General features: G+C 39.2%; 1 protein-coding gene across 1 annotated transcript in view; it reads right to left on the bottom strand.

The window, feature by feature from the left end:
- Nucleotides 1–12,525, bottom strand: part of PRR16 (proline rich 16) — a 139,793-nt gene extending 127,268 nt beyond the window's left edge. The window contains exon 1 of the mRNA XM_058824099.1: nt 12,364–12,525. Within this exon, the coding sequence (XP_058680082.1) occupies nt 12,364–12,525 (162 nt within the window). The remainder of the gene's footprint in view (nt 1–12,363) is intronic.
- Nucleotides 12,526–20,915: the final 8,390 nt, after the last annotated feature.

The raw sequence follows: 20,915 nt of genomic DNA, 5'->3' as shown, positions 1-20,915 counted from the left end.
TTAAGTACACACTGTCTGAAAAGAGAAGCCCAGATGGATTGCTGATCATTTCATAGTTAATATGTTTTCTAGATATGCAACAGGCAGTGGACTTGGGTCATGAAGAAACAGTAATGGAACTCCTTAACTAGACTTTGGCTGATGTCATACACTATTTTTATTCATTACCATATCACAAAAGTTGCAAATGCTCTCAGTAGACTTGCTGATGCAGGAGAGCTAACAGACAATACACAAGGCGTGAAGTAAATCTCTCAGATACTTAAAAGTGGGATAAAATTCCCTTTGTGCATTATCATAACCATGAGGAGAAACTAAATATCTTTGTGCTACAGACTGGAAGTCAAGGAATTCATAGAGCTCTTTGCAGAGGGTTCATCATGGAATGGCTGCCAGAGGGCAATTTCTCACCAAATAGAAATGAAATGTCAGAATCTAGCAAAACAGAGTTCCAGCAAAGTTCTGATTAGATCGCACCTATAGTATTGCACAGATTCTTCTGAAGAACAACTCAAGCAAAACAGAGCTAGAAAAGTCTTTTTTCATCAAATATGGAATCTACCAGAGAAATTAAAACAAAAAATAAAAATTCTTTACTAAGTACCAACATACATGAACAACTAAATTAAGAGATATTCAAGAGCTACCAGAGCTGAGTGGCAACATTAGCAAAAAGAAACTGCAACAATCTCGGTATTGTTAATTATTTGTCATTATTTATTTGTTTATCCAATGGAATTTCTGGCCCAGATTAAACAGTTTCACAAAAGCATAGCACTAAACTTCCTGTCTGCATTAAATGGCAATCTGCAGTAAGAAGCATGTGAAGTCTCATATAGTATCTCCTCCATTGGAAGAAAACCTTAAAGACATATACACCTGCTAGAGCACTAACCAGGAGAAGGCAAAATGCTGATGTTGCGTCTCCTAGCCACACAGGTTACCAGATTAATACTACATTCTTCAAGGAAGAATTCTATAGAAATGTTGCATGTCTATGGTTACTGCACCAAAAGCAAGGAAAAAATTTAATCTGTTCAAAAATAGACATTTAATGTTATAAAATCCACTTGATCAAGATTTAATTGCAATGTATCAGCATTTACGTAACAGATACCTTTGTTTCACTATGTACAAGAAATCATGCATTTAAGGAAGACATATCATACCCGTAATTCAGAATTACAAAAATGATGCCTCATTCTTGATTAGTAAATTAAACTGAGAAATAACGGATTAACATGGCAGAAGTACTCTACCTGTACAAAACAAGTTGTTATTAAATGAAAACTTGATTTTTAAAAAATTAAGAATCAACAATGTTCCAAATTCCCTCTGGGCCTTGCCACTCTTCCAAAAGATTGTGATAAAAAAACCAAAAGCCATTTAAAAAGCTGTCATGCAACACCAGGGCATCACTCCTAAAACATGAGATGTCACTGTCAAAAGCTGTGAAACCTAAACAAAAGCCCATTACGCATTTAGCAAATTATTCACAAGACCTACGAGATTTTCCTTTTTTCCTTTCTTCGTAGCAGATTATTATTAACTACATTTGACTCAATAATACAAAGCATCACATCAACCTTTCTTACATTTTCCCAAAGAAAGAATAAATCCAGAGGTTTATTAATTAAATTTTTACCTTAGCACCCTGTTTTATGCCCCTGATTGACTAATTTCTGCTGAACATACAAATTCAGAAACAGTTTTTATATTAAGTCAGAAAAAAACTTTTAGAATACTACCAGATTATGGGAAAGATATCTAGGTAAATTAAATATTCTGTTGAAATTACCATAAAGTAGCTTCTGTTCCTAAGATGATGTACACTGAATAAACTCTGACTTTGATAGAGCTGATATAATTTTTTCTGATTCGTTAGAAACTTGAAGTAGATATTCATGATGCCTGCCAAGTGCTCATCTCCTAGAAATAGTACACAGCTGTCATTCATTGAAATACAGTCTGTTTTCTTTTATGAGCCTCATACCTCTCGTACTTGCAATCTTGCCATAAACACTCAGAAAAGATCCATTATTGAACAGAAAGTTTCAAAACTACCTTTAAGAACTTTTAAAATGTAGGAGATATTTTTAGATTTTTTTAAACAGCATTTCCATAAGTTACCTGATATTAAATGGAAAATTTCCATGTATGTATAGCTTTAAGCAATCTTAGACTACAATTCTTTTGTATGACATGAATTTCAGGCTTAAATAAAAGAATGGCAACTTTATCATTGCAATTATAACACATTACTGTCTATACGAATACTGGGGTTCTGATTGCTCCTAAAATTAGGTATGTGAATCCAAAACACCAACTTTGCACACAAATATATACATCAAGAATGATTGGAACTGCTTAGGGACAACAGCCAAGCTAATACAAGATGGCACAGCTCTATCAAAATCAAAGCTGTATCACATCAGAAAACATTCTGCTTGCTGAGATTAAAGGCATCTAAATAAAATAAATAAGTGTTTAGATACTATTTAAGTCCTTAAAATTCAAGCATTCTTTTTTTACTATTTTTTTCTCTAGTAGACAGAATCAAATAATCACCAACTGAAAAACAAGCACATGCAAATCAATTGTCAACAGGGAACAAGACATAATAACAATCATTATCTCCTCCCTCTTTTGCTTGAGCAGGAGGATCAAAAAACAGTGTTCTCTAGTTCTTTCAGGTTCATCACACCTGACTTCAAGGAACAGAAAGTTATTACTTCATTGACTTCATCATTGGCACATCATTCATTGACACATCATTGACTTCAAGGAACAGAAAGTTATTACTTCAGCAGAGATAGATGTAGTTGTATAGTTTTCCAGTCTTAAAAAGTTATCTAAACAGTGTGTTCATACACAGGTTATTTCTTTAGTCAAATGCCATAGTTTTACTGAACCTTAAAACATGCCATAAAATTACCTATAAGCATTGAAAGCCAAATAATTCTAGACTGGACCACCCTAGATACCACAGATAAAACTTCTTAGCACTAGCAGAGACCATCTGCTATGATGAACTTACCTCATTCAAAGCGTCTCTGCAATCGTCAGCAAAAACATGCAAAGAATAAAGTACAGTTTAACTGGTAACTGAAAACAATTTATTTAAGAGAACAGTTATGCAGTATTTTGAGAAAAGATCAAGCAAACTTTGGAAAACAATGTTAAAATAATCTATCATGATTGGCTTTTGCTGCTGTAATAACAACCAGTTAACCTGAATCCAGAAAACAGCTTTCACTTCGATCTACATTAGATTAGAAACTGAACTAAAAACAATTACTAACAATGAGCCTACACATAAGAATCTCCTAGTAGCACACAGAAGATGCGAGAGGAGAACAACTTAGATTTTAAGATAAATGTCAGAGTCACCTGAAAATCTTAGGACAATTTTGAAACTCTGATATTGACTTTTGTGCATCAACTTTCAAGAGTAGAGAGACAAGCACTCTAAAGTTCAGGAACACAGATGACATCTGACAGCTCCTAGCAGTGAGGTAAATAAAGCCACACTAACACCTGTACCTGTTAGGAGGGAGAAAGAGGAAAAGGCTAGGAAAATAAAACAAAGAGCCTCAGAGGAATGGAACGATTACTTAGAGATTAGTAGAGTGAAAAGGAAAGTGAAAATTAAGCAGACAATTTCACTAGAAGGTGAGGAAAAGCATGTATCAGTTTAGTGCAGAGATGTTATGAGAGCAGTAGCATTCCTATAAGAGCAGAAGGGGCTGCAGCCCTTCCCTCCAACCATCACTGCCAAACATGACACGGATGCTCCAGTGGCTGCACCCTCAAACACCAGCTCCGAGCCCTGGATGTATGCACCTGTTATATTCATACAGGGAGCTATCCTGCAAACCTGCTGCTTATCGTTCTGTCTGAATTTAATAAAATCTGTCTTCGGATCACAGGCAGTGAGAAGTACACGACCACTTATTACTGCAACTTTGATGAAAAAGTACACAATATATTCTTCTGCTAATTTTAAAATTTCAGCTAAAGAGATGTTTATTGATGGAAGCAAATGTTTGTGGCCTAGCATTTTTACTAAATATATATACCTGATTTTTTGAATCTAAATCGGAAATGTTGTGTGCAGGTCCGGGCTCCCAAGCACAAGACAGATCCGAACACAATGGAGCTAGTCCAGAAAAGGGGTTGGAAGGGGCTGGAGCATATATTACATACTTGATTAGGAGTAAAGGAGACAACAAGGGGGACAATTAGAAATACAGGAAATTCAACCTAAACACAAGACCAAAAAAAGCGTGATTCAACACTGAAATAGGCAGTCCAAAAGGGTTTTGGAGTCACCATCCTTGAAGATACTCAAGAACAATATCCTAAGCAGCCTGCTCTAGCTGACTCTTGCATGGATAATTTGGACAATTTCTAGATGCCCTTTTGAATCTCAACCAGTCTGTAGTTCTGTATTAAGAAATAAAGTATCTGTTCAACTCTTTGTCCAGTAACTAATGAACTTTTAGTCATTTATTTAGCTGAAAATCTCAATGAAAAAGCATACAAAGAAAGAATTACATTTTTTTATTACATTGCAGTAAAGAAAAAAACATACTGACCTTGATGCTTCATATTTTCACATATAATTTTATACAGAAAGGACACTGTTACATGGCTATGAACCAAGAAATTATAATGGAGAGGCGAGTCCAAACAATTTCTTAATACTTTCACTTTGTTAAGTTTATAGATTCTACTTCTTTTAGGCGACATAAGCCGCCTGCTTTAATACAGTGACATTTCTAGTAAAGTATGAAATGTTAGTAGATACCAAAATTTTGGTACACTTATCTCATGTTTTGCAGCTGAATGAAAAGCTTAAATCAAGCTTTTCATATCACATTGAAGTCTAAGCACCTGCTGCAGCTCTCCTCACCTAATAAACTTAATAAATACATAATTAACTTCTCACACTACTTTCCTAGGTATTGAGTTTTATCTTCTTCTCCTACCTACAAGGCAAATGATTGCACTGGAAGTAAGGATATCTTACTCTGATTCTACCTGAAAGCTCTTCACTCAAAGAACTGAAGTCATAGATCATAAAAACAGAAGAAAATAATACCACCATGGGTCCAACACTGGAATAATGACTGCGGATTTATCAAAAAAAGTAAGGGGAAAAAATTAAAAGCGTTTTAAAATTACAGGATTTTTCACATTCCTGAGAAACAATCTTCAATGAAATCTGGAAATGATTCAACATCAGTGCTCTCAGTCTTCATAATGCAATGTGGCATATGCTGCATGAAACAACGGATGGGTTTGTTAACCTTTAAAGAAGCATGAACACACCACAGTTTTTGCAGAAGGAACAACCAATGGTACTGCTGCACTTCAGAGGCAATTGCTCCTCACTGCCTAACATCAGCTGTACTGCAACAATTCTGAACAAAGCCTGAACGGCAGCAGCTCACCGACCAAGCCCTGACAGAGGGAAGCTGTAGTGAGAGATCTGCTGGAGGATTTTCTCAGCCTTTCGACAGGGTCTGCTTTTCCTCTTCCCCTGGGTACAGTAATAAATGGCATTTTGAAGCACTGCAGGTCACAGCACCAAGAATGACCAGTCAATTTTGTGTAGAGATGGACAGGAGCTGTAATTAGGAGGTATGTATCGGCTGTAGTCCTTTATCACACACTCATACCTAAATAAGAGGTAGCATTTTACCCATCAAGAAAACAATGCACATTAACTGCAATTTGCTGCTTCAATTAAAAACAAACACGCAACAAGCAAGCAAACAAAAAGCCCAACTACTACTAAAGAAAAATAAAGCCCTGTGTACATATAGGTAACTAGGCTAGTGGTAATCTGCACGGCTGTCAGGCACAGGCTACGTGGGAAAGAAAGCAATACATTTGCAAATTACACCCCTTTACTCTGCCTCACAGCAGCAACCTCTACTGAAGCAGGAAAAAGGGATAAACATGCACAAGATACACATAACCCTGTGAGGTTACTGAACATTTCGGTTTTTTCACCAGCCTTTCAAAGAACAATTGTAACATTAAGAGAAGACTACGAGCCATCAATATTTGGCAGCTCTGAAAGGAAGGAAAATTGGAAGAGAATAGTGATGCTCATTCACAAAGGTATTGTGAAACAGGCACTGTGGGAAACCACTCCAAACCCAGGGACAACATCTGCACCTCTCCCCCAGTTCTCCCAAGAGCAGTACTAATTAGTTGTACACAACACATGTGTACAACATATGCAGTAATTTGGCTGGAATTTTTTTACTGGAAGTAGGAGGGGTATTCCAGAACTTTGTCCAAGGTGAGTAATGCGAACAGAAACATTGTACCATTCCCAGAAGAAAACATCAAAAATCTTCAAATCGTCAATGATCCCGTTCAACCAAGTCACTGATGTTGCAAAATGCACTCGTACACATGTGTAGCAGCAACTAAATTTTCTAAATTTTGAAGTTTAAATACAAATTATGCGACCCAAAATTAATTTTCATCACTTAAATTTAGTTTCCTTCCTTCCAAAGTCAATGGAAAAAATCCGACTGCAACAGACTGAAGTTTGTGCCTCACTATTTCTGTTTCCTGTATCGTGGTCAGCAGTGCACGGACTGTGTGAAATTCAAAATTTATAAAAACATACATATTTCCACTGTGGTACTGTTTTTATTTGAAAACAGAATTTATATATGCTCTATTTACCTCCTGACTGCACAATACACATTGCTATCAAGAGTTCAGTATTACATATAAGTAATGAAATAGCTAACATGAGTTTAAACATAAAATAGGTAGCACAAATTAGCAGTGTGCTTCCCTCTGCCAAGTACCTTGACATCAATAGGCAATTCTGTATAGGTACTCTTTTCATGGGGTTACACAATACAATTACTGTCTCTTGGTAGACATGGTTACAAATCAAGATGTGGAGCAACCTTGCCCTGCCATGCATCAGCATATAAATGTTTCTGACCACCCCAACACATGGGGTTTTTCAAGGTTCACAGTTACCATTTAGCTCCATTAGCTTAATTGACACTACTAGCTAAGAGTTTTATCTTAGTTCATTGCAGGTTTTATTGCCTACAACTGTATAAATGCTTCACAGACCACAAGAAATAAATGGGAAGAAAAAATACAATACAGTTATCTGCAATGACTATTTATGGCCCTCTCTGGACCCCTGGGCAGATCACAATAAAGTTGCTGTGCAGTGCTTCTCTTAAGCAATGAATCATACTCTGCAGTCAAACATCCAGGTACAGTACATGATTGTATCACACACAAAAGAAACAAGTGCAATAATAAAGAAGAAAAAAAAAATCTGTTAATCTTGGAGAGATTAGCAAATTTTGGAATGGCAACTGCCTTTATTCATGCAACACCTTGATCCTGCTACATGAACTGGACCCCAATCCCAGCCACAGCAAAAAAATTTACAAGAAAGCTTCAGTCCCTCACGCACCTTACTGACCAGGATCTGCATACGCAGCCTGTGCATGCACGGAAGAAAAGACTCCAGAAGGAACACTATTAAGAGGGCCTGCATCCCTCATCCAGGTATAAGCAGGGCATCTGCATTTAATTGGATTTCTAATGGTAGGAAAGCATATGCACAAAAAGCTCCAACTGCCACTACCTAGCAAAAAAAAAGTGGCAGGTCCTTGACACCTGGACAGAATCCAAAGAGGCAAGAACCAGGAGAAAAGGAATGGATTAAAATGTTTTGCTGTTTCTCTACCTATCCTTGGTTTTCTATATAGTATTTCCTGTACCTATGCTGTAATAAGTCCCCACCTCATCTTCATGCAGCAATGTGAACTCAAAACGCTTTTATATTAGTGCCTTTACTGTCCACACATCAGAGATCCTCATACGTGATTGAGTATTGCTGCTCCGGTCCTGCTGGTGGACCTGACACCTCCTAGTTTCTGGTTTAACAAGCAAGAACTTGAAGTACCTTCTGCCATCTGGACAGTTACCAGAACACAGAACCAGAAATAGAACGGAAAAAACCGGCAGCTGAAATTGTAATACACTTCTGCAGTCCTGATCCAGAAATTAAAACCACAGAACACATGACCACCCTTCACTGAAGAGAGTGATGAGTGGCCTGCTTATGGAATCAGGTCGTTTGTCCTGTAACAAACTTTGTCGTGGTGTTTTGGGGGAGGGGGTTGTTATCTGCTAGTCTCATCATCACTTAGAAAATATTTATTTATTAAGTAATGCTGAAATTATATATAGATCATATCTTTACAGAAAATAAACACATCATTTATATGACAGAAGATAATGTACTCATTCTGTCAGCAAGACATTTTCACAGGATTCAAAGCAGAGGAGGTAGATTCAAATGACTGGAAATTCACTGATGTACTTGCAATGCCTGTGAGGGCTTCTGTTTCTCCTGCACCTCCATTTTGGAGTATTCTAAACACTGGCAATAGCTACACAGCTGCTTCCTTTCGATAAAAGGTTGGAGCATATTTAGCCAATTAAAAGCTATGCAAATGCCTCACAACTTCCAGGAATTTGTTCTGCAAGATGAATTTTTGTTATTACAAAAAGTATTTATCAAATTATTTAGTAAAGTATTTCCTTCATGAAAACAAGCACAAGACCACAGAAATGTGTAACATTACCATAAAATGTGAATGTAAGGAAGGTTTAAAAAATATATTATCATTATGAGGTTATATAAATCTCTGTGCCCTGCTGTCCACAGGTGTACATGTACATCCCCTACAATCCCTTCTGAAGTAATCAGAGGGCTACATAATGCATTCTACAATAGTTCAATTAGGACACATCTTTTGTTTTCCAACAGTACATTACTTAGCTACTTAGGTACCAGAGAGATAAGTATCAGTTCCAAAAAAGACTTAATTTCTATACAAACTCCAGTGAAAAAGGTCTTTCATTCAGTCCTCTGGAGGACAACCAAAGCTTAAGGCTCCACCAACTTAATTTTGAAATAGTCTGGACTAAAGGAATAGAAAGTGTTACTCAATCCTCTGGCATCCTTTTGATTTTTATTTGGAATATTCATTAAATAACAGCAACTTAAACCATTTCAAATCCATTTTTCAATGCAAAACCACATCCCGTTGTTGCTACACCCCCACACAAGGAGACAAAAGGGTCCATCCAAGCCTCTCCTAAATTAACAGCACTCTAGAGAAGGCTGGCCATACACGAGCTCAGACTCTGGACTCAGCACTGCTCCATCCTTCCACGCCTCCCTGTCACGCCCCTGCTCCATCCTAAATCTTCTGTGGTTACCTTGGCCTAATCAGACTGGAACAATAAATAAGGGGGAGAGAGGGAGGGAAGAATGGGATGTTTCACTTCTGAGACACAGTAATTCTTAAAGTGTATTTGCTTTAATCTGCATGATTTAGTCACATGCTTCTAGAGAATATTTATAAACTTAATGGTTTGCCCACTTGGGTTTAACGTGCCATCCTCTACTCACTCCTCAATCCCCTCTTTTTAAAAACACAAAAAAATGTTAAAGAACCAATCAGAAAAAGGTTCAGAAAAAAGGGCAGATGCAAATATATTAATGTAAGTGAAGCATAACAAGCTAAATGTAGTAAAACATAAATGCTGTATAGCTATGCTACTTACTGCTACAGAGCAGCTCATTTGGAAGCAACAAAATGGTGTTTCATTTTGACAGTACTTTGACTATGAATCTTAAAAAAGAAGACTGAAAGGTAGTCATGAAGTCTATCATAATAACTTAAGTGCTCCATTAAGAATAATCATAATTTATATTTAAGGGTAACAAATATGTAGGCATGAAAAGAAAAGAATGTGTTTTAAAAATTATGTAAATTATGTAAACAAAAAAGTTACAGTACCATTGTATTTTCTACACCACAACTGAATAACTATTACTGGAACTACACAAAAAAGGGCTAAAAAATTTTCATGCCCTCCCACTGTAGCAGAATGGAAAACTTTTTAAATACGAATAAAAAAAATGAAATGCTGTTTCTAGTATACAATATTACTCATTTAAAAAAAAAGTCACAGAAAAGGTTGCAGCTCAACAGCTGGGCTGCAGCAAACACCCTGGAAAAAAAAAAAAAAAAAGGCAGCAACAACATTTCCAGAAATACAGAATTTGCAGTGAAAGTGGAAAGTGTGAAGTTTCCATCCTCTATTTCATCATTTTGACTGGTCCTACAGTAGGGAACCTAAATGAAGCACAGTCATATTTCTATGCGTAATACACCAAAACTGACTACAGACTAACTTCCTGTAAGCTTTAACAAACAGATTATCATTCCTTCCTAACACCTACAAACCACCAGAGAAAGAGACTGGTTATCAGCCTATAACATCACCAATTAACTCACTTTTACATAAAAAGTATACAACGCAGTTATTTCAAGAGTTTTTGTGCAGATTTAGCCCATCCTATAAAGGCAGACAAACTAAAGGTACTCAGATGCCAAACTTTGGCAGACTTTCCAAAACAAATGTTACACAAATGAAGCAGATGTACATGCATGCAACTCACAGTGGTTGGAGTATCAGAGCTACCATCTTTGCAAGGCATATTTGGTGAAAAGCATTACTAAAAACTTCATGAGTAGTCAGAAGCAAGATTTAACTATCCTTTCTATAAAAACACCTTCATTTTCTCAAAACAGACGCTATTGGCAATCCTTGCACCCTTCAACAGGTACACAGTACTTAACAGAGTCACAGCTCCATTTCTCTACAGGTTTCCCTACCAAGCAGAGGTAAATCCGGTTCTCTTTTACAGACTCAGTCAACCAGAGCAGACAAGTTTGCTTAGATAAAACATGCCACAGTAAATGATGATATACGATCTCCACTTACAGTGACCCTGTTTGCTCACTAGAAGAAATCCAGGACTGACTACGTGCAGGGAACGATTTACATTCATGGGACAGAGCACATTACATCCTTTCCAGGTCCTGAAAATGTGCTTCTGCAGCAACAGAAGCCAGTTTATGCTATCAGTCTTAGAAACGTTTAAAGAGGTGCTCTATAAATATTGTTTATTTCTATTTCAAAATACCTCAAAAAATTGCAAAGCATAGACAGCAGAACATTAAGAAAAAGATAAATTATAGATATATTAAAAAGAAAAAAGGAGGAACCTTCATTGTGAGCGAAAAAAGAGCCTAACAGCTGTGATTAGTGAGCCGTGTGTTTATACATCTTTCAACATTATACGAAGCACTGGGTGAATTTCAGATTGCCTCAGATGGCAAAAGATGGTTGAAAGAAACTTGTTGACAATGTTGTTAAAATAGAAAAATATATGAAGGCAAAAAACCGAAGCCTATTACAAATGTCAAATATAGGATTATAAAGCAATACACAGAGATTCTAGACTTGAATCTCGGTGTCTAATCCAACCATCTGTCGACCAGTTGTGTAGCAAAACCAAGATAAAGAGGAAATCTCCAAAAGGACAGCCAAATTCTTTTCCTTCAGCTACTGCATTTCCCTGCTCATGAACATGCCCGCGGTAATCGCACTCTGCCTGCAGATTAACGTAGAGGAGATGACACCCGCCACCAGCAAAAGAGAGATAGCGAAGGCAACCTTGCCAGATAGGGCCGGTAAGCAGGGCGCTGAGCTCCCGGTGAAGCGGCAGCAGCGGCTGAGGCAGCCTCACCGCGCCAAGGGCGGCGGGTGAGGGGTCAGGGGCGGCCCAGCGCTCACGGCCGGGCAGGTGCGAGCGGGGCCGGGGCTGGGGCCGGGGCCGGGGCTGGGGCCGAGGCTGGGGCTGCTGCCGCCGCTGCTGCCGCTGCCGCTGCTCGGGGCCAGCACGCTGCTGCTGCACCGCGCAGCCCAAAACTTAAACTCGCTGGAGCGGCAGCGGGCTCGTTCCTGACTTCTCTCCCAGCCCCGGGACGCCAGCGCGGCTCAGCCTGGAATCAGGCACTGCTGCGGGTCCCGCAGCTCCCCTGAGCACCCTCGCCCAGCAGAGACCTCTCAGGAGAGGCTCCCCCCGGGAAAAATAAAAACTCTGAGGGGTGCCCTGAGGTGGGAAGTCCCCGAGTAGGGCCGCCTCACAGCGGCGGGGAGCGGTGCCGGGGCGCACGGCACCCGGGGCTCCAGCCCGCTCCAGGACGGCGGGCAGCGCAGCGATGCCCTGCCGCCCGCCCCGGGACACGGCCGAGAGCTGCCCCGTGCCCGGCCTGGACACCAGTTGCTCGGCCCGCGGTGAAGAAGCTGTAAAAGGAGCCTGGGGGCGGCAGCAGAGCTCCGGGGGAAGCCGGACCCCGGCCTGCGGGCGGTGGGGCGCTTGCCCCATACGGGGCAGACGGAGGATCCGATCGCGCAGCCCTTCGTTCTCACCTCCTTAAGTTCCTTGGCGACATCTTTCAGGTCTCCCAGGACTAATTCCAAATCCTCCACGATGATCTTGATCTGCTCCTTCACCTTGGTTTTGGAGGCTGCCGGCGGCCCCTCGGACGGCGAGGAGGAGGAGGATGCGGTCCCCTTGGACTGGGCGGACATCCTTCGGGGCAGCCCGGCGCGGCCAGCGGGGCACGCAGGTCAGGCGAGCGCGGCGGCCGCCGGCCGCCCGGCCCCGTCCCTCCAGCTCCCGGAGCTGCCGCAGCCGCTGCCGCCACCGCCGCCTGCCCGCCCGCGCATCCCGCGCCGGGGGCGCCGAGCCGCGCCGCGCTCCGCCGGGCGGCCGCGCTGTGCAGCTGCCATCGGCTCCCGGAGCGGCGCGGGGGCCCGGCTGCAGCCCGCCGTGCGCCGCGCCTGCGCCTCGCCCCGCCCGCGCCGCCGCCCGCGCCCGGCCCGGCCCGGCCCCGGCTCCGGGCGGCAGCGGGGACGGGGGAGGAGCGCCCACCGCCCGCGCTGCTGGGGGACCGCGGAGGCCCGGCGGCTTCCTCGGAAGAGATGCTCTCCGCTCTCCTCGGCGCCCGAAGGCCCGTGGGGGCGAGAGCACCGTGCTGTAGCTCCCAGAGGGTGCGCGGCGCTGCCTCTCCCCGGAGCCCCCCGGCGCTGCCCGCGGGAGCGGGACGGGTCGCACCGGGTTTGACGGGGAAAAGGTCAAAACCCGCCAAAACAGCCCCCAAAAAGGAAACGCTTTTCGTGGCTGGCTCATTGAAGAAGACAAAAGCAGTGCCTGTTTCTGCTGATAAAAGTCATTATTGGAGGGGTGGCACTCACACCCCTGTGCTGTTAAGTGGCCGATTTGGCGCGTCTGGAGTGTACATGGCTCGGTTTGGACTAAGGAATGAGCTATGGAAGGACAGCGTTGTGTGAATGTCACCAAATCGGTAAAAGCCACTTTTATGTCCCTACTCACCTGTATAAACTGTGCTGCAGAAACACAATGATCAGGAGACCCTGTTCTGGTTGGGAAGTCAAGGTTGTGTATCACACCATATAGAAATAAATGAGGCACACGAGCCAGAGTATCTTCCACGAATATTCTGTGAGGCTCTTCCTCTGAAGTACCGGCCGGTACCACTTTTGAACACGTCCTTCCCCTACCACTCTCCAGAGATGGATCTGCGAAGAAAAATGAAGAGATTGTAAGGTATAACTAACCTCTGGTGGTTTTCCATTTTACTGCAAAAGAAGCTAAAAGGAGTTTGTTTAGGTATTTCTATTTTCCACTAGCTATGAACAGCGAGAAGAGGGCACGCAGCCAACTCCTGCTTTGAACATCACCCTGCATGGCTGCAGCTGACTTTGATGTTGTAAACGTTTCTAAGAGTTTTGGCAGCCTGAGATGTTTTAACCTAGCTAAAGCAGGACAGGAAAAGCAACCTTGCCCAGAGCAGTGTGTCTGCACGTGGTAAAAATCCCACTTGGTGACAAACAGTTTGTCTCTGGGAAGACTGTGGGACTGGGATATGAATAGAGAGGGCCTGACAGCACCTGTTACTGCCTAGGATGAAGGGTAATTATCTTTCCACATTTTGCCACTATAAAATTTGTGATATTTGGCTGAAATTATGAACGTTAGTGGATATGGAGCCTAATTTTTTGCCCAAGTATCTCAAAGATGTTTCAAACAATTTCAAGGAGATCATGTTCAAGAAGAGCCCCTGTTTTTCCTCTCAACTTTTCTCAAGTCAAATGAGAGATTTCTTTTTCATCTCACCAAGTGAAAGCTCTTCCAACACTGACTTCTAAAATCATTCCCTCTGGTTATTTTTACTTAACTGTTTCTATATGAGCAACAACATCATATGATTTTTGAAGCTGGCTAAGTCAGAATTTCCAAACTGCAGTCACCACTAAATTAGAAAGAAAGCAACCCACAAGTTGTTGAATAAGTTTTAATTAATGTGTTTGAATATTATTCCTCAGGGGTATAGTATGAACAGAAAAAAATAAAACATTTATGAAAAGCCATCAGTGGAATTTTCTATGCAGAAACCAGCACACATCCAGTTTATAATTAGAGAAAAAAGCCTATTTTGTGACAGAAGTTAAGGTTACTGTATGACTGTATACCTGGCTACACACAACATGGCTTAAATAGATAAGGGGCAGTTTTCTTACTGTACAAATAATCATCATTGTCACAAAACTGCTAACAGATTTGCTACAGACACAGTAATTTGAGCATTTTATAGATTGTCTCTGTATAAAGTGTTGCCACATCTCACTGCTAAATATTTTTTATTTTAAGAAGGAATAATCGATTCCTGTTCTTCTATATCATCAGTTAGTTTTAAGTCATGACAAGGCTTTACCCGTAATCCTGTGGTTATCCAATTCCTGTAAGCCTGTGACTATCTTTGGAGACTTCCCAAACTTTTGAAGATATTCATCATGTTCACTTTCCCAATCCTTCCACTTCTGTAGTGACATTCTTCTAAGAGCTGTGCAGGATTATACAGTGGCACTTCATTCAAGTCTGTACTGCTTAGCCCTGAAGAATACTGACAGCACTTCTAAGTCCTGAATAAAGTTTATTTTCCTATTGGTCTTTAAAGCAATTTAAAGCCTTTGGAAAATGATCTATACTTTGCCAAACCATGTCTTAGTTAACTAATAAGTCCTCTCCCACAGCAAAGTTGTCTCTTAGTAATTTCAGTTATTTTTTCTTCTTTCTCTGCATATAATGTTATTTATTAATGTGCTGTCAGTTTATTGTGTTTATAGTCTTTCTGTCTATACCTTCACCAAACCTGAACTGGCTAATCAGGCAAAATAAGAGCAACTCTTTACCAGAAGTTGACCTCTATAGGGTGTTAAAGAGATGCAGAGGATGCTCAAGAAGTCCCCCCAGAAATTTTGGGGACAAAAGTAATTTAAAAAGTAGAAATCTTACAACATTCAAAGTACAGTTTACTGATTTTCCATTAACACTTGAAATCCAGGAACACTTACTCAAGGAAAAAAGAACCCAAAACCACACAACATATTAAATACTTACTTAGTGAGGTGCTATATCACTGTGTCAGTGGTGATCTCAATTAATTAGGTTTGCAAGTTGAGTAAGACTTGCAGTAATTGGGAAGGACCTCTCTCACAAAAATCTATCAAGATGCTGCAAAGTTTTGTTTCGGTGATTCAGTAGATGGCACTTTTCCTTCTGGAAAAAAACATCCCATATCTCAGCCAAGTGTTACAAATAGAATGAACTGCACTCACACAAAGCAGTGATTTTATCATGCTGTTTTGTTTATGCTATTTATTTTATGTATGGAGTCACCAAGATTTGAAAACTATGCAGGAAATCATGAGTAATCATAAAATGTACATGAATCACAGAAATTATTTTGCATGAAAGTCAGCCACAGCAGTAACATAAGAAATGTTTTGACTTTTAAATTTAATCACTTTTCTCTTACAAAAGACAAACAAAAAAAAAATCCCAGATGCTTGCCTGCTTGGAGGGGCTTCTTCAGCACCATAGAATCTTTGTAGTTATTCTTGTACGAGAACATAAACCATGGGAACACTTTACAGATTGTAGATGTAAAACTACAGCCCAGTTTCCTCCAGTTGTTAGTATTTCAGATAAATTAATTAAAAAATAATTTGCTTTTGCCTGATGCAGGTATTTTGTTTGAAGTTTGGGCTATTTATCAAAGGCAAAAGTTCCGTAAATCCTTTTAGGTCAAAAAAGATCTGGATGTTCTGATTAATTTTAAATCATTGTGAAACTTTCCAACCAAAAGCAATTGATTTACAAGGCAAAAAGATGTTTACATCTTAATTTGGTGAATGATAAAATACAACCATAATTTATTTTCCATCTCTCTTTAGAATGTGTCCTTAAAGGAATATCCCACTTATCCACATACAAGTTAGGGAGGCAGTGAAACAGTAAAACTGTCTTTTTCTTGCCAAATGAAATTGTGTGGAAGAAAGCTTAAATCAATTGCCAGAGGCTTGAATGTTGGACACATACTATTTAAAATGTTCAGTAAAATCTTCAAAATTAATCATAAGTTAAATTAAAACAATGGCCTAAGATAAAGTACAATGCCACTAACTTGCATTCCACTCAATTGTGAAAGACAGATTTTCATCTTTCATACTTTTCATCCTAAAAGAACAGTATGATAATCTCTTTTCAAAATGCTTCCATACTTAACTGAATATTCTGTTCTTTCTGTAACTCTTAGACAGATTTTTAATGGTTATGATGAGAAAGTCACTATGGCTGCTTATGCTCCAAACTTTAGAGTTCTAGTTCATTTGCACAGGAGCTGAAAAATTTTTTCAGTAAAAGGAAAAAAAATTAAAACTAAATTTGCAGGTGGTATGATGACATTATAGTCGGACATAATAATGACATTATATTCTTCCACTTTTTTAAAAACAGTTATTCTTTTAAAAACACCTCAAAGTCTCACCACAAAATAAAAAACATATGTCTGAAAAAGCATACTTCTGAAGTCAGGTTGCTCATTTCCAAAATGTAGCTCGAAAATATAGTTAAAACTATATTTTAGTCTTAAAGTTAAGACTGGGACAACATCACCCTTTGCACCAATTACTTGTCCTACTTCTCCACCAAACTGATTCAAAATCATGCATACCATATGTATAACATGAAAGTCATTCCTTTCTGTCAATCCACAGATACTTCTCATAAGGATTTACATATTGGTAAACAAAGTTCAGGATTGATTATTTGTGAAGCAGAACTCTAGGCATGAAGCCAGGAAGCTGAACACACACCTACAACTGTCGTATTCTCCCTTCAAAGTAAAAGTAGAGCAGAGTTTTATGGTATCCAAACCTATTTTCCTTGCATGTTGTTTGTAATGTGTAAAATGAGGATGGCAATAAATGTTACTTTTCTGATCTGGCAAATCCTTTGTTTGGTGATGTTGTGAAAAGAAGGAGTTGTTATTTTCTCCTGACTTAAAAACATATATGCCGTAATTTTCCTGTTAAATATGAATAAAATGTATCCTCAGCATCACTTATGTTCCTTCAGTCTGCTCAGGATAGAATGTCACATTTACTAACCCAGTTTAAAGAAAATCTATTTTAATGTCTCAGTATTGAATGCCAGCCCACAAGATTTACTCCAGTTTCATGGGGAAGTGCTGGAAGATAAACATGTTGGAATTAGGTCCTTCTTTGAATCACTTCTGTTCTATCAGGCTTCATTCATGAGCTGTGAACAACCATAACATATGAACCCTTTCTGCATCTGGGATATTCCTCAGGCACTAAATTACACTGGGTTTTTTTTCACATAAAATTTTAACTAGAGGTGGTTCTCTAAAAATGTCAAAAGCTTTGAAAAATGCACAGGGGAAAGAATATGAACTATTTATTTTCTTCAAATTAGTCCCTCAGTAGCTAGACAAAGAAATAGAGCATGTGATTTTAAAAAAAGGTATTAATCATGTCTGTGATTTATTTTAATTCAATAAAGATACAGTTTACAGTGTAAAACTAAACTTTGTACTGCCTATGGATTTAGTAAGATAGGATAACAAAACCAAATTCAGCCAGAATACAAGTATCTAGAGAAGATGTGAACTTTGTCAAAGTTGGATTTTGTGAATTTTGTCCATCTATATTATACCATGACTTCCAACATCGGGTGAATAATTCTTTGTGAAATTCTTTGACTCAAGAAAGATCCACTGTATAGGCAAGCATAAAAAGCAATCTACTAATATAATGCGGGAGAATAACAAAAACCTGAACTATATGAATACAGAGCCTTGAAAGATGTAAAAATGTCTTTGGTCTCACCATAAGTACTCAGTTCACTGTCACCTGCTGTTGTGGGAAGAACTAACAGAAATGGCTGTCTTAATGTGAATCAATAGGATATTATCAGAAAAAAAAATGTTAAATGGGTCAGGCAAGGAAAAACACACTTATAGCATGCTTATTGCATCTCTCCTGCTAACATCTATCAAAATGCTTTTAAAGTGCAGGAATGGCGGGAGATAAAGAATATTTTTTTTCCTCTCTTGAATATGTCCTGCATAATTGCTTGGAAATAATAGAGGTTTTATTCCCTTTTCAAAATGTAGAGTATGGTGGTAAACAAAGTGGTAAAACTGAAAGGAGAATGTTGGCTGGATATGTTTCTGCAATAATCGTCAACCAGTAGTTTATACTAGTAATTTTTAACATTTGTCTTTCAAACTCAGTTTAGGAAGTTATAGACTTAATTTTAAGTTAACCAAGATACATTCTTTGTTTACTGGTTAACTGTCAGCTAACAAATTGGTGCCTTTTTTCCCCCTAAGGAGCTGTTGGTTGGTGTCAGATGCAAAGTATTTCCTGTGGAGGAATATCCTTTTACTGCTGGCATTCACTTCAGTAGTACATTATTGCAAACATCTGGAGCTCAGCAGAAAAACACTGTCTGGATTCTTTCCTAAAGCGCCTCCATAAGAATAGTCTGAGCTAGAGAAATGCCAGAGTAAATGAGTAACCCAAACATGGAAAAGGACTAAAGTACAGTAGCGAGACTACAAAGGTAAAATATGCAATTCTTTAACCTGCAGACCCACAGTGGATTTATAGAGCCTTTATCTCAAAGCCCACTCCAGCTACTGCAATTTAAAAAGCTACTTCTTCTGTGTCATACACCATAAAGCAAAGGTGAACATTCACATGTTTGAGGCTTTAATTTTAGATTGATGAATTACCTATTGACAGACAATGAATCTCTGCCACTTCGTCCTCCACTCCACAGATTCAAATTATGTTAAAAGCCATAGAGCAAACAAAGAGAAAGAAGCCAGAAACGTAAATGGGAAGGCTCCATTACTCACTGGTGAACGTTGGGCTGGACTGTGTGAGGGCCAAGTAGTCCCTTGATGAACTGACTGTTCTCCAAGACAAGGTGCAAGAAAACACTGGTTCTGTCCATGCCTCGATGGAGTGCACCTACAACATTACAGACCCAAGCAGCCAGGGGCATCAGTTAGAATCTTTCAAATTATGGAAAAATATTCGCATATTCCCCTTCTAAATTCAGATAATTATGATTTTAAATCTGTGAGCTTTCCAATTTGCTAATGTCATCTGTTACTCATTTAGACATTAATGCTTTTATGATTTTTGAAATTTGTCATTGCTTTAAACAATATTTTCTCTAAAATAGTCTCCTTGTAAATTTCCAGCATTAATTTACCTGGAATCTGTTACAACATTTCTTGTAGTATCTCAGGACCTATGACCTATCTTCAAAATGTCAGTTGCACAATGATGCATTCAGATACTCCATCTATTGCTTCTCTGAGAAGTCATGCCAGATATTTTCAAAGAAGTAATGTTTTCAGTGGATATCCAAATATCCAATCCACCAGTCTAATTCAAACAAAGTGACATCATTGTTTACCTCAGCTTTGAATTTGTTATGGAGAATTTGCAATTCTCTGCAGCTGTGCTTCTCCCTAGGTAAGAACTATTGCTAACAGAAATTTTTGGAATCAAGGGCATGCTGTTTGTTTCCTTGATACTTACCACTAGTCCATTATTAGCTAGGGATTTAGGAGAAGGAGTTCTAGAGCCTGTGCACTCTGGATTATAATGTCATTTTACAGGTAAATAAAAAACAACACCGTGAAAACACATGAAAACCAACACAGAAACAACTTTTTCAGGTATTTGAATATCTATTTGCTTTCAAAACAATGGAATAGTTTCTGATATTTTTAGCAAGCATCAGGAAAGAGCAGTAGCATCCTGGTGTCAGCCAAAGGCAGTTCTACCTTTTTTTTTTTTTAACAAAACATAACATTGCAAAAATTAGGAACAGAATCCAGATCAGAATGAATTTTTCCATTCAAATATAGATTTTTTTATTTTTTTTTTCACAAACCAAGCCTGGTAACTTGATAAATAGTAACCACTTGATTAGTAGGTAATGTGTAGGGAGAGAAAAACAGGCTAGTTGAACTTTCAGAAAAGTCACAATAATTACATTTATAACGCACATGCTTGAGCTTTATTACCTAAAGGTCTGACCCACAGTCTATGACCCTGCTTTACAGAGGGCATCAGTTTGGTGTTAACATCTGTGAAATTGTTTTGTGACAGTCCTTGAGTATGTCCAATCTTATCTTTTTGCAGAAATATTCAACTCCTATGAAAGCCAGATCACAAGAAGACTCTGCCTTAAATCCCCCTACAACGTGCTCTGGTTTTATGCCACTGTCATTTGGTTCTGTGGTAATTCAATACCAGATACAGGTTACTGTGCTAAAGGGACCTTATCTCTAACCCAGTACACATGTTCCTGAGGTCTCAAATCATACAATCACTCTAAAATTATATTGCTGAATACTTCTATTTGACCAATAAGTGTACCTAAATTAATTTTGCTACAGGTGTAAAGTACCATATTTAATAATTTGCTATATAAATCCCTCCTACATTTTTTTAGCATAGAAAAATGTTAAATATAATTAGCATTGAATATTCTTGCCATAGAAGAT

This window comes from Ammospiza caudacuta, chromosome Z (assembly GCF_027887145.1).
Source record: "Ammospiza caudacuta isolate bAmmCau1 chromosome Z, bAmmCau1.pri, whole genome shotgun sequence".
NCBI classification, from domain to species: domain Eukaryota; kingdom Metazoa; phylum Chordata; class Aves; order Passeriformes; family Passerellidae; genus Ammospiza; species Ammospiza caudacuta.
The sequence above is the reverse complement of the archived record's forward strand: the minus strand, read 5'-3'. Positions and strand labels throughout refer to the sequence as shown.